At 39.5% G+C, this 14293-nt stretch overlaps 1 protein-coding gene across 1 annotated transcript; it reads right to left on the bottom strand.

The window, feature by feature from the left end:
* Positions 1–1097: 1097 nt before the first annotated feature.
* On the bottom strand, positions 1098–8488 carry TM4SF4 (transmembrane 4 L six family member 4). The gene is made up of 5 exons (XM_067553896.1): positions 8127–8488; positions 7764–7853; positions 5286–5419; positions 2218–2407; positions 1098–1511 (listed from the first exon to the last, which is right to left on the bottom strand). Exons 1-5 carry the CDS (start codon positions 8298–8300, stop codon positions 1494–1496), a joined length of 606 nt encoding a protein of 201 aa, XP_067409997.1. The 5' UTR covers positions 8301–8488; the 3' UTR covers positions 1098–1493.
* Positions 8489–14293: the final 5805 nt, after the last annotated feature.

Raw genomic sequence — 14293 nt, forward strand, 5'->3', positions numbered from 1 at the left:
CGGGGGCCAGGTTGATGTAACTGCGTCTCTCAGGGATGTGGATTTTTCACACCCCTGAGCAACATAGTTATGCCAATGTAAGTTTATAGTGTAGAGCAGGCCTACGAGGAAGAATGCTGTACTCCTCATTCAGACGTAGCAGTAGGATCTTTTCTTCTCCCATACCCTTTAGGGAGAGAAACCCACAACCCCCTTCCTTTTAGTGACATGACGTGATTGGTTATGCAGAGTATTATAGTTCCTTCTGCAAATATTTAGCGACCAGCTACAGAGGCAAAACGCCTACTGGCCAAATCCTATAGGTCTTCTTTAAATCAAAGTCCCATTGCCTACAATAGGAGTTTTGGCTGAGAAAAGTCTGTATGGCTCGATTTCTTGATTGCAGTGGAAGTTCTGATTGAACAAGTACTGTAGGATTTGACCTACTGACTTCTGTGGGCAGTCGTTGTCACTCTCCTTCTAGCTATCAGTTTTGCCTTTTGCAAGTAGAAGAAAGGTACTAAGGACAAGTCTTCACAGTAAATATTGAGTCTCCAACCGCATGTGCTGACTTCATTAGTTGATAGTCTATGTCTACCGTGCAATTAGAAGTGTGACAGCAATGTGGTGTAGACATACCTGAGCTAGCTTTGAACTAGCCAGCTTGAATAACCATAGCAGTGAAGCCAGACAGTAGGAGCTGTACAAACCCACACTAGCCTGTGCTGCCATAGCTATATGTCTACATGTGCTGTGGTCACATTTCTGATTGCAGTGTGGAGTAAGACCGCTAGTGGGTGACTCTAACGCAATGTTGGAATAAGCAAAATCATCATCATCATCATCATTAATTGCTATGCACTTTCCTTTTTGGTTTAATTCCTGATATGAGTCAGGAGCAACTTGGAGGCTTAGTAACAACACACCCATTCCTGCAGGGTTGTATTCCACAGTGCCCAGTGTTCTCACCGCTTTTACCTTTCTACTTATGTGCGCAATTATCCTGTTGTGCAGGGTCAATGCCATGTGTCAGTCACAGTCAACAAAAAAGGAAAACCCCATTAGATTTCAAATGAAGATCATTAATAAGACACAGACTGGAGCTCAGAAATCTTCACTTTTCTATGTACAAACAAATAAAACTTTATCCTAGATTTTGAGAGAAAGTTACAGCTTTGTGGCATTTTCATTTCATAAGTGTAAAAAGGAACCAGATACAATTAAATTACAGCTGAACTTGTATTAGTAGCATTCATCAGTCCCCCAGCAGTGAGCTAATTCATAAGAGATGATGAATGTCCACTCTGAAGAGGCTCTTTTCAAATGGAAGCTGTTTTACAAAAATAAATATAAATGGACTAGCTGAATAGCCAGTTAATTCATTCAAGAATGTGGGATTTAAATGGCATGAGAAGGGCAGTCAGGGGTCCACAGCAATAGGGGGAAACGCCCTTTCTACACCTTCTTCGTCTGCTCCTCATTATATGAAGAGATTTCTTCAGTCCTCATATTCTTTAAATAGCTCCATTTCCCTAGAAGGATAAAAATATAAAGATAATTTATATTTGTTAATATTCATGTGTTTTTATTGGATTTTATTATTATTTTACAAGACTTGTGGGAATCTGTTATATAGGCTCTGTAAATGTGTGTGTTGTTTCAATATTCATAACTTTTCAGAGACTCAAATTATGTTTTCACCAAGTGCAAATGCTTTGGCGGTTTGAACTGGAATTATTCCAGTACAAATTATCCCAGGGCTTTGTTGGGATTGGTTCAGTCCCCTGTGCAACACAGAGCAGCTTCAGGGCTGATCTAAATTGCACTGGCTTGCAAATTCCCCATGGAACTGTTGTGCTTCACCCCTTTCCAATCCCTAGCATGCCTCTGACATGCCCTGTACATCATGAGGGCTGGTAGAGGGTGAGGCAGAGCTGGCTCCACCAGTTTTATGCCATTTAGGGATTCCCTTATGCCCAGGAAATCCACAGCTGCCCACTTAGGGCAGTTTTAAGTCCATTTAAGACACCAGAGCAGTGCAAAGGGGACTTAGCAGTGCTGAGAATCTGGCGCTGTAGTTTTTAAATCTTCCACAGCATGTCACTTAAAACAACATTGGAATCCTTTCTCTGTGACATACTTAGGAGTTTTGCAATTAACTGTTATTACATGGGGCAAGAATATTTCCCTCCAGTAGCAATGCATGTAATCGCATGAGGAAAACACAAATTTGCTTACCCCACAGCATCCACAACAGGTGCAGTCCCCACAGATTGTTCCAAAGAGTCCATTAACAACCTGAATGGCACAAAGCACTGCTTGAATTCCACTCATTATCAGCAGCAAGGAGAAGAGGGTCAAATTCCAGGGAACTATGTCAGTCGGTGATTTACACTCATCCCACATGGTGGTATTGCTTAGATAATTACTGTGTAAAAAGGAAAAAAGCATATGAGAGAGACAATGTAAGTTGATGTAAATCAATCTGTAATGCAGTGCTAGTGTCACTAAGTAGTTTGTTGTTATTGTAATCTGAAAAGTGAGTCACTGGATCCACTTTACTCTAAAATAATTTTCACATCACTATTAATGGTAGTTTAAATTTCTGCTTGTGGAATAATAAAAGAGTTTTGAGTTCAAATAATTGCACTTATTAACATTATCATCTATCTGACTACAACATGAACAAAGAGCAGTTAAAGTTAGAATAAATATATTCTAAATGCAGTTATCTACTTCATTGTATTTTGTCAGGAAGGAACTGTCAAATAAGATGTACCAAAACTTTATGTGCAGCTTGTTCAAGCCAGGTATGTAGATACAACATTAATAGTCAAAACTTTGTGATGAAATGGACGAACTACCAATAAAGGTGAGAGTACATCAGGGATCTGCAGTGAGGCCTCTCTTGTTTATCCTCATCCTGGATACCCTCACAACAAACCCACAAATGGAGACACCTTGGTGCATGCTATTCACAGTTGATATTGTTCTATGCAGTGAGGAGAAACATGCTTTAGAAAAGAAACTTGATAAATGGAGAGATACATTGGAGAGACAAGAGCTCAAAATAAGCAGAGGAAAAACAGAGTATATGGCATATAATTTCAGTAATGTGAGCGCTGAAGAGTTGTCCTTGAAACTAGCGGGGCAGACAATACTGAAAATGTAAAGTTTCAAGTGTCTGGGTTCCAGAATCCAGGAAAATGGAGGATGAAATTAGAGCTAGGATAACAAATGTCTGGTTGAAATGAAGAGAGGACAAGAAAATACCAGTAAGATTCAAAGGGAAAGTCTACAAAATGGTGGTCCTCCCAGTTTTAATGTATGACACTTAGTGTTGGGCAACAAAGAAAAAATAAATTATCTGTTTCACAGAAATGCAAATGTTGAGATGGATGAGTGGCGTACGCAAGGAAAAAAAAAACGCATGAGGAACGTGTATGTTAGAGACAAAGTCAAAGTAACACCCTTAAATGAAAAAATGAGGGGGTGCAGGCTCAGATGGTTTGGGTCATGTAAAGCTCAGTCCTGACAACAATGTGGGTAAGGGGGTCCAACAGAAGACTGAAGAAAAAGGACAGAGAGGTTGACTCAAGAAGTGGTAGGATGTCATAAAGGAAGACATGTTAGCCTGTGGTATGCTAGAGGATATGACATTGAACAGAGCACTTTGGAGGGAGAGGATTTGTAGGGTGGACCCCAGCTGATGGGATTAAAGCAAGGAAGAAGATGAGAAGGCCTATCTGATAAGATAGTGTCAAAGATATGCTTGATCAGTGGTTGCCCAAACTTGTATCCTTTTTTTGAAAGTCAAATTTTTTCCTTACTAAACAGTTTGTTATGTAGTTGTATAGAGCAACCCTGACATCTAGTGGTAAATTCAATACATCTAATATGTATACATGTATTATATGGTTGCATTTCGAACATGGGGAGCTACATTCATCCCTAGTGCATAGCCGTTGCTCTGATTTCATCTCAGAGATAGATTAGATAGATTTTAATGCTTTACACAACAAATTCTGACCTTGGATTAGAGGATGCAATTCTCATTGGCTTTAGTGCTACAAAATGTTAAATTATCTTCAATGGGAGTTACAAACATGGAAACAATGGTAAATTTTCAGACCTAAATATTTTTCTTAATTGTTATTTTTTATATTGTTATAAAAACAAAACAGAGGACATTCTACTACAATATGCTAGATAAAAGGGAATTAACATTTCTAACAAACCATCAAATGCTGCCAAGTTATCTGTATTTCATCTCATACCTAGATAACAGAGCAACACAAACACATCTCTTGCTGTTCTAAAAGCTTGTCCTGAGGCACAACAGAATGCGATAAGTATGGAATGGCAGATCTCATTTTCATTTTATGGGCTTTTGCCAATTCCAAATGTGAAGGTTATTTCAAAACCAGGTTTTGGGTTTTTTAAAAAAATATTTCCTCTGGATACTCTTAAAGCTCTGTTAATTCATAGAGTAATAGTATTAAGTTCAGAAAGGACTTATGATCATATAGTTTGACCTCCTGCATAACACAAGCCCTAGATTTCATCCAGTGATTCCTGTACCTTGACCAACACTTTGCAGCTGAACTACAACATATTATTTAGAAAGACCGCCAGCTTTGGTTTAAAAAAACTCCAAGTAATAGAGAATTTAGCACATCATTGGGTGATCTGTTCCAATAGTTAACAGCCCTCACTGTTAAAAATATGCATCTTATTTCCAGTTTGAACTTTGTTGATTTAAATTCCTGCCATGGAATCCAGGGATATGAACATGTGATACATATGTATGATACCAAAGAAGTTCCAGTGTGGAGAATAGACAGCTCCCTCCAATTTCCATAACCAAAATAAAATTACATAAAGACTAACTCTTAAATATTAATAGCGTCAGTTTCAGATATGAGATTCCCACTACAGATACTCTTAATTATATGGCTATAGTCTAATCCCATATACTGCTTTAAAAATCTAAGGCGTAAACTGACAAGTCGTAAATTTATCTTAATTACAGCTTTTTGAAACCTCCAGTTTCAGCTGGAGATGGTATTCTAATTCTAGAATATTGTGTAGCCATATAACAGTGCACAGAAACACAAATGTGCGTTAGCCAACGGGCAGCCCCACTGCAGTGCTAGTAATGTGATTGTGTATGATTTCCATATGTACACAATGGAATTAAAGCTAGAAATGACACCACAAGCTTCCTTGTAGCAGTACCGCTTCAATGAGTGGATATATCACATATTTTCTTGCTAGCCCATGCATGATGCAGTGCAGTATCTTACCCATTATCAAACGGATACTTCCAAAGGGTGCCTGTGTTACATTTAGGGCCTTTATTTAGCGCAACTGCTGACACAATAAAGCAGTATCCGGCTCCCAAAACGCCAACTGCCGCAAATATTATAGAAGTAAACATCTGATAAAGATAGAAGAAGATAAAGTTATTTTTGACCTCTTACAAGCAATTAAATGTATCCTGCTTAAGTGAATGTGTAGTGCAGTTTCAACCCTAACTCCTGAACAAAGCTAAATGCATGATGTAACTAGAATCTAATGTATATTGCATGTCTGCAGGCATTCCACTTTACTGCAATTCCCATTGGCACTTACAAGCTTAAAACAAATTCTGGCTGGAGTAGAGTTTGCACGGGAGACCTCAAAGGAACACCTTGCTACTACAGGAAGTGGTAAAGGCGATTCAGTAGATGGCACTTTTCCCTCAATCAGTACAAACCCTGTCTGGTGTTCAGGGGCACAGACGGCTTTGTCAGATGAGATCATGGCCAAAATTGAAGTCCCAACTCTTCTAAGGCTCCCACCAGTCTTAGTTAATTATTTAATTTAGGCATAAAGAGGAAAAGTTTGACTTGGGCCCTAAGCCTCTACTATTGCAGCGCTCTGCACCTATGCAGAGCCCTAGTTAAATCAACAGGACTTTACATAGCCATGGAGGATTATGCTAGTGGTTCTTGATGCAGGATCAGGGCCCTGGGGAGAGGATGAGAGAACAAACAACACGTGAGAGATATGTAGTCACATTGCTTAATGTGCTCGTGGAAGGCATTCAGATACTACAGTGATGAGCACTGTACAAGAACCTATATGGAACAGAACTCACATCATTTACAAAGACAGTAGCTGTAGAGTATCTAGATTCTGATGTCAGTTACGTTACTGTAAATCTGGAGTAACTTTTTTACTTTGGTGGAGTTATTCTGGATTTACACCATGCCATTGAGATCAGAATCTGGCTCATTCTAGTCTACTGAGTATGAGAAGTGCATTCTTCCACAAAGATTCTGGCCCAAATTCTCCAGTCCACTAAGGCCACCATCCCTATGTAGAGGTATTCTCCACTGGCATAATGCTGATTGAGGCAGCTACGCCATTTCCTATGCTAGCTGCCCCACCACTCCACTGAGTAAGATGGAGGAAGTGGCATCTGGAATTAGAAACAAGCCTAAACCAAAAAGTTCAGTTACACATTTGGCTCCAGAGCCAAAATTTCTCAATGTCTTAAGGGTGTTGAGATCCATATTTTAAATTTAGCCCATTATAGAGAAAATTGGAATTAGACTCTGCATCTCGGCTCCCAAAAATGTGGTGGGGCAGGGATTTTCAGGCTTTGTGCAGAGGAAGGGGTTGTTTGGACTTGCCTCCATTTGAAATACAAATATTTTTCCCCTCTTAAGAGTCCTAACACTTAAAAGTTTGGAAAACTAAAACAAAATGCAATCCTGCAAAGTGCTTCTGTTGTCCTGCCATATAATGGTTTTTAAACTTCACTTTGAGGTGCACAGTGGATGCTGTATCTTATTTGGAAGCAACCACTGTTATGCCCTACCTGCTTCCTGTCACCTGCCTTTCAACACACTGAAACAAGGTGGGTAAAGTAATATCTTTTATTGGACCGACTTCTGTTGGTGAGAGAGACAAGCCTTTGAGTTTACACAGAGCACTTCTTATGCTTTTTTTCTTTGAGACCTGAAGAAGAGCTGTGTGTAGCTCGAAAGCTTGTCTCTCTCACCAACAGAAGTTGGTCCAATAAAAGATATTACCTCATCTACCTTGTCTCTCTAATATCCTGGGACAAACGTGCTACAATGACACTGCTTTCAACACACTGTTACTTTAACCTATTATTTTGCTGTCATAAGCTCCACACTGCCACCCTTTTCAACACTTTGCTTGAAACTGTTGGGTGGAGGGGGCTTTCTTATGGTATGACGTGGATTTGCTAAAAGGAAGAAATAATAACTTTGTGGAAATGGCTGTAATATTTTTCAGAAGATCGACATTGCATATTGTGTAGGGTCCATGGATAGCGGTAAAACTGTACTGTGACTGTTATGGAGCTAAAGACATCTGTCAAAAAAGAAACAAAAAACAAAAAACTGTCCTGTCATCTGAGAAAAGCAAAATGTGGGTCTTTAGGAAATTTGTTTTATTGGTACCCTCTTTTAACAAGCCGTGTCAGGGCTACAGCTGTATTGCTTTGGCATGCCAACACGGCAGCATGATAAAAGTGGTCTTGGCAGTATCAAGGGATCCTGGTACAACATGGCACATCATTAATCCTTGCCTTAGAGCACAAAGGGATACCAAGATTTTTGCACCTTATGCTATGGACAGCAAACACATGGACTACATGTTCACGTTCTAGAACATCATAAATATATATGGATAGACACGATATAAATATCTTTGTAACCATTTGGCTTTTTTTTTTTTTTTTTGCCACATCCTTCTTTTCCACTTACCGCAAACCTCTTTCCACAGCTTTCATTACCACAGCATCCACAACAATCGTTATTCTTAAGGCCCAAAAATACCAAGGCAGGAAAGATCATCTACCAACAATAAAAAATGCAGTTTGATGAGGTTGGACAATTCTGAGTTAACCTTTTGTTTTAAAGCATCCTATTTTTCTTATCACTAAATTGAATTTTTAATTACAGAATCAACAAAATTTTAAATTGCCTATTTATTTATTAAACAAAGTGCACAATCAAGAGTCACTGGCAATGGTGGTTGTACTGTATTTGAAGTGCAGAGGAATTACAGTAAAACCCACCCTTTACTTTAGAAAATAAAAGTGAGAGTTTCAGGATTTGCCTACTCACCAATACACCGGATCCCAAGATCCCTCCAAAGTACCAAACTTCATCTGTGATGTTTTCATTATTGTTGGCGACTTTTCCTCCAGGGAAAAACAGCAAAATGTTAGCTAGGGTACATAGCACAGCCAGAGGAATGAGGACGATTCCCAGGCACTTGGCACAACCTCCGGAGCACATGCTTTCTAAATGAAATTTACAAACTAAACTAAAGAAAAATGAAAATCTCTTCCCAGATTCTCAGCAGTGTTTTAAACAGGAGCTTCTCAGTGTAATTTACAAAATCCAATTCTGTTTTGCCCTTGGGGAATTCAGGGTATAGAATGGTTTCCTTCAGAGATGTTGCTGTCTGTCAGTAACCCAGTGCTCCAGTTATTTATAAGCTCTCGCTGCCATGATGTCAAATTTCTGAACCCCCATACATGAGATTACATTCAGAACAACCTCTGATTTTACCATGACGACCAATAACCTCTGTTAATGATCTACCAGCAAGGACTAGACAGTCAGTTATTTGGAGTCCGATTATTGGAAAACATCTCATTCAGTTCTACATGGTCATTTTTGCAACATACTGTCCATGCTCTCACTGGAAAATAATTTTTAGCTATCATTGAAAAGGAAACATATAATTAAGCAGTTTGTGATGGCTGTAGCCAGCTGCAGTCAGGAATCGCTCAGTAAATGGCTTAGGATGGTCAAGCTAATAAGCATTTCTTATTTTGAAATATCCTAAGAATTAGTGGAAAATCAAAACTGTAAATACTTAAATGATTCTTTGGAGCTTAAATGATTCTTTGGAGTAATGGGGGTGGGGTATTTAGAAAAGTTGCACTGAATTGTTTACTTTTTTGTGTTTTTGATTTTCTTTGCTATCTTAATAGAGGATTTCTTTGAGTCCGACACCACACTATTTATTCAGGCAAAACATTTAAAATCAGTTAGAATTTTATCTGAGGGAGGACAGTAACATCGAGCCCTTTTTAAATAGAACTAGGCATTAGACCCTGATCCTGGAAGCAGAATTGTGGCAGGTAGACTGGTGAGCTCACGAAGAGCCTTGTTGACTTTTTATGGGCTCCATAAAGGTGCAGGTGTGCATGTGTATCCGCACAAATTGGAGGATCACAGCCTTGGTGCCTGCATGGAGCAGCCACTAATGATCAGTTAGGCATAGCTGTAATTCTGAAGCTGCTATGACTGTGTATTTTGGGAACCTTTCCCGATATGAAAAGAGAGTTATGTAATTTGTCCCCTCCATACCCCTTAGCAGGACTTTGGACCAATCATAGTAAGGCCAGCACGCAAATAATCCGTCACTGGTTTTACACCACACCCAGTTCATGTTCACACATGATATCTGGGACTTTCTATGCAGACCCCAGTAAAGCTGCTGGTTGCGTTAGTTAAATATTGAGTCTTGGGGCCAAATTGTGGGCCAGATCCATAGTCCATTGAAGTAAATGGAAAGACTCCCTTTGACTTCAATGGTCTTTAGATCTGCTCTGTTCCCACAACTACATCCATGAAATCACTAATGAAGCCAGTGGGGTTCCCTGGGTGTAACAGAGTGAAGAATTTGGTCCTTAGTGTTTTAAATTCTCACTCCAGGAAACCTAGCACACAACAGGCTGTACAGCCTACAGATAGGGTTTAGGCCCTGTACAAAATGTGGTGGAACAAACCAAAGTGAGCAATGAATGGCCTTCTGACAAGTGCCTCAGTTAAAACAGACCTTGGGGCCTTTAATACATGTGTGAACTTCAGACCTTTTCCTTCACACTTAGACCCTATATATGTCATGTAATCATTCCCCTTGACTTTCACACCAATGCTCAGCACTGGTAGAAAGTGGAGGATTCCATTCTAGTCAAGTCTCCAAGGTGACATCTTAGATTCTGAGATGTGTTCATAAAGAGGTGACTTTTCCCAAAAGGATACCACTGAACTATTTTTCATTCAAACTTTAAACAAGTTTTCTTCTCACAGTAGTTTTGTGCCTCAGGGTTGCTCTAATTTACACTGGCTGCTACTGACTGCAAAGGGACCCAGCTCCTTCAACTGCCAAGTCCCCTGCATCAAAATCCAGAAGGGCAGGTAGCATAAAAACCACGAACCATGTCTTTGCACAACCCAAAGACTTCCTTAGGCAGAGGATCTTCAAGTGGCAGCATCTGTCTTTAGGGCTGTTTTCACCATCAGATTAGTACAAGGTAGCTTGCCCATACTGGAGGATCTGACCTAGTTGTTAGAAATAACCAAACAGGTTGTCTTGGGGCTGGACTGGGGAGACGGAACCCTTTATTGCCTGCTCGTTCCACCTCGATGCTGCGAGGTGGTTACTTTACAATTCTTTTATCCATAACAGTGTGTAAATGTATACATTTTCAGCAACGCCCCATAGACCCTTATTTGGTTACATTGACACCTATAAAATTAATATTAACAACTACATAATGAATATGATTATACCTGCCCCTGTTTGTTGTTTACAGGATTACCATACAGAGGTCAGGCACATCACCTTAAAACCTATAAATTTTACACTAACATTCTTTGAAGTAAAGGCATGCCAGGGGGAGAAGGAAGATAATGCTTTCTTCCCACCAAAAGGTCTTGCACAGGAATGACGATAGACTCATCCCCTGCGCAGATGGCCAGGAAGGGAGGAGAAGAAGACAGATAACAGACTAACTAAAATTCATACCAATTAACAGAAACAAGGTTTGCTCTTGCCTTGACCCCGTTCTCTGTAATTTAGGCCTGACCACTTGTCCAGCTTTTAACTCTTTACTCTCCTACACTAGTGTATATAAAGAATAGCATTCATTTAAAAAAAAAAAAAAAGAAAATAGGTCATGTTTCACATATAATAAGTTTGGCAGTGTGTATTTAAGCCAAAAGTTGCGATGCTAGAAATCTTTGTGGCTAAATGTAATGCTTATACAAGCGAGAGACAATTAGCAAGGGTGTGAGAAGGTGTGGCAAACTCTGTGTAAACTTCCCTAATCTGACTCATTACTGACATACAGCTCTGCTATTCCAGCCTTTGCTTCTCCTAAGCAAAGGGTGGGGTTTCTGGGTTCTACAAGTAATACAAGTAGTAAATAAACATTATACATCATAATTGTAAATTTTTAATCTTTAACCATAGTGGTGGCATGATTCTTCCTCCAGTGAGGTAGGTGACAAAACTCCTTCATTTCAATGGAAACAAGATCAGAGTTTTTCTTGTATGGTTAAAGGATGAAACAACAAAACCCATTTTTACATTTGACTTCAGGCCAGATTCTGATCCCTTTACTGAAGTTAACTTCAGTGGGCCTGCTTGAGGAGTGAGTAAGGCTACTTCAGCATGAGTAAGGCTATCAAAATCTGTCCAGCTTGAGATTTGAACCTCTGCAAGTGAAAGCTTAGTGCACTAACCCATTGAGCCAACTATTCCCCTGATGGAACAAATTCTAGTAATAATCTCCTGATTTTTCCACACAGAACTGTCCATGAGCTATTAAGAGCCAGACAAGAACTGAGCATTCAGTCTGGAATTCTAGCTGGCTAACTGGTAATCATATGTTTTGAATATGCCTATTGTTGCCTTAATTAAGACAAATTAACATACTTATGTATATAGCTGGAAACTGCAGATACCCACTGAAAACTTGTTTTTTATTGACAACATATGGATATCCAAGAACTGATGACTAAAATAAATATAATGGCTTGAAGAACAAAAGAACTGGTTTGTTTATAGAAGGGACCTTATGAATCAATAAAACAGTGATTCAGATGCCTGCGCAACATGGAAAGTAACATTCAGTTTCCTGTTTCAAACATTCTCCATGGAATAGCTGTCTTATGGCATGAAATGGCCACAAAAAGAGATCATGTGACAAGAAACAGAACAATCTATCAGGAACTCCTACATCATTGGCAGGCTAGATTAATGGCTACCTGGCTGTGGGCTCCCATGCCACCTCTGGAGTCAGCTTAACGAGTTCTGGTTTGGCATGGTTTGCTGCACTTAGACCAACCAGGCCTAAGACAGCCCACTGTGCAGCGGTGGTGCTCTGGAGGATGCTGTACACATACTGGATGGTTGCTCTTTTTTTGTTGGGCTCCCCGGAGATCTCAATCTGAGCACTGCTGATACAGAAGTCTTCGATTAACCCAAGTCCATTTAGCTTTTTTTTTCTTTTCTTTAAAAACAACCCTTGCCTGGCCAAGGGTCATGGTGGATTCTCCATCACAATTTGTAAACCAAAATTGATTGTTTTTCTAAAAGATCTGCTGTAGGAATTATTTTGGGAAGTTTTATGCAGTGTTATGAGACTAGATGATCACAATGGTCCATTATGGCTTGGCTTATGGCTGCATTAGACGTACTTACAGTTAATTTACCCATGTGTAATGGGATCTAAGCCAGTGCATTTAACATGCTCAGGACCTGTAAAATGTTGTAAGCAGGTATAGTAGGGTGAGGGCTGTTTTAACATACACTTCTTACATATGAGTAAAATACACGTAAGTAGGTGTAAGAGAGTGCAAAGGATTCTAACTGAGCATGAAAGAAATCTAATTATGCCATTTTAAACATCATCTCATAATTAGCCCACTGTTTATACCAGGATAAATGCCGCCTTTGCCATTAGCTGACTCATCCAAGGGCATGGAGGAGGCTCATCAGAACAATTTGTATTTTATGTGTCTTTTTCTGATCAATATACATAGAATTGATTGTATACAAGAATTTTCGTCATTTTTGCCAAAGACTGCAAGAAGCACAAGAACTACAAAGTATTGTCCTTATTATTAATTCATATTACTTTACTCTTAGCAGAGGTTCTAGTAGTAATATTTCTATTTGTTTGCCATGTTCCTTTCCTGGCTCTTTTTTAAACCCAAGGGGCATGGTCATTCTGCCAGCCGTGCACATGTAGCTCCCACTGAAGTCAGAAGGGAAGAGGCTTGAGTGCCAGAGAAAGAACATTCTCGGGGGCCAGAAATTAATTCCCATGAAAGAAAAGGATGACCTCACACGTCACAATGTTCTGAACCAACTGCAAAACCTATTTCATGGATTTTAGCTTCCCCTCAATAGCTCATCACACACATCAACCTCTACCTCCCAAATTCATTCACAGGCAGAAAAAAAATCAACTGTTCAAGTTTTCTCAGACAGGTGATGAAGGAAAAGTTCAAGTTTTTGCAATTGTTATTATTTCTCTTAAATACTTGTGCTGCTCACATATCATGGTGATTAGGGCCATATAAATAGATAGATATGAGTTGCATGCAAACAACTGATGAGATGATCAAATTTAACACTGTGTTAAACTGTACAAATTAAAAGATTATCAGAAAAAGTGTTAGGAGAAATCAGTTTTAATCTCTATTAATCCTGCTGCCATATCTATCGCCATTTTTTACTTCATTCCACTGTTGTTTGCAAAGAAGATCAATCTCATAAACGATGTATGGTTGCATGCCATGCTTTTAAACTCTGATGGACCTATCAGCCTAAAGAAGCACATATTGAGAATTGTGGTAAAAACTGAAGACTGAGGCTGGCACTTAGCTCACAATCATAGTTGTACTATAAGTGCCTGATACTTTCCTCACACTGGTGTAAAACTAGGTAACTTCATTGAAGTCAATGAAGTTACAATGGTTTAGGACTGGTGTAAATTACAGCTGAAGCTGGCCTAACTTTCTACATTGAAGAATCTGAATATTTAACACCAACAAAATGGAGTTAGCCTAGAGGAGTATGAAAGAATGTACTTAGCAATGTCTGCAGACCAGTTAGAGTTATAGGGCAGTAGGTCCACAGCATGTTAAACCTAGGATGGCTGACAAGGCAGAATGTTACAGGTAGCATCGTATAGCTCTTGTGGTTTAAAAACATACTGCTTTTGTCATGACTCGGGCTGCTCTAATTTCCACAGGCTGTGCAGCTCTGAGACTTGAACGATTCAGAGCTACCAGGAGTTTATTTATATGACATCCTCTCCCTTGTATAACTCCACAAGTCCATGCCATGGAGCCAGAGATTGTTTTTCATTGCGGCTACCACTGTGGGTTGAGCTTTTCCCCTGACAGACTAGGGTGTGGTTGTGCTGGCATTCATGGCCTTCCAGAGCTTCTATTGCTCAGAAGGCTGCGGACATTTTCTG

This window comes from Emydura macquarii, unplaced genomic scaffold, assembly GCF_026122565.2.
Source record: "Emydura macquarii macquarii isolate MOO-44397 ecotype Brisbane River unplaced genomic scaffold, CSIRO-AGI_Emac_v2 contig_18, whole genome shotgun sequence".
NCBI lineage: Eukaryota > Metazoa > Chordata > Testudines > Chelidae > Emydura > Emydura macquarii.

What these genes read in the sequence shown, in the direction of transcription:
- TM4SF4 (XM_067553896.1), bottom strand. Translation starts at nt 8,300, where the DNA reads ATGTGCTCCGGAGGTTGTGCCAAGTGCCTGGGAATCGTCCTCATTCCT. An exon ending in GCTGTGGAAAGAGGTTTGCG is followed by an intron (nt 5,420 to 7,763) that starts GTAAGTGGAAAA and finishes TATCTTTATCAG; the next exon opens with ATGTTTACTTCTATAATATT. An exon ending in AAGTATCCGTTTGATAATGG is followed by an intron (nt 2,408 to 5,285) that starts GTAAGATACTGC and finishes CTTTTTACACAG; the next exon opens with TAATTATCTAAGCAATACCA.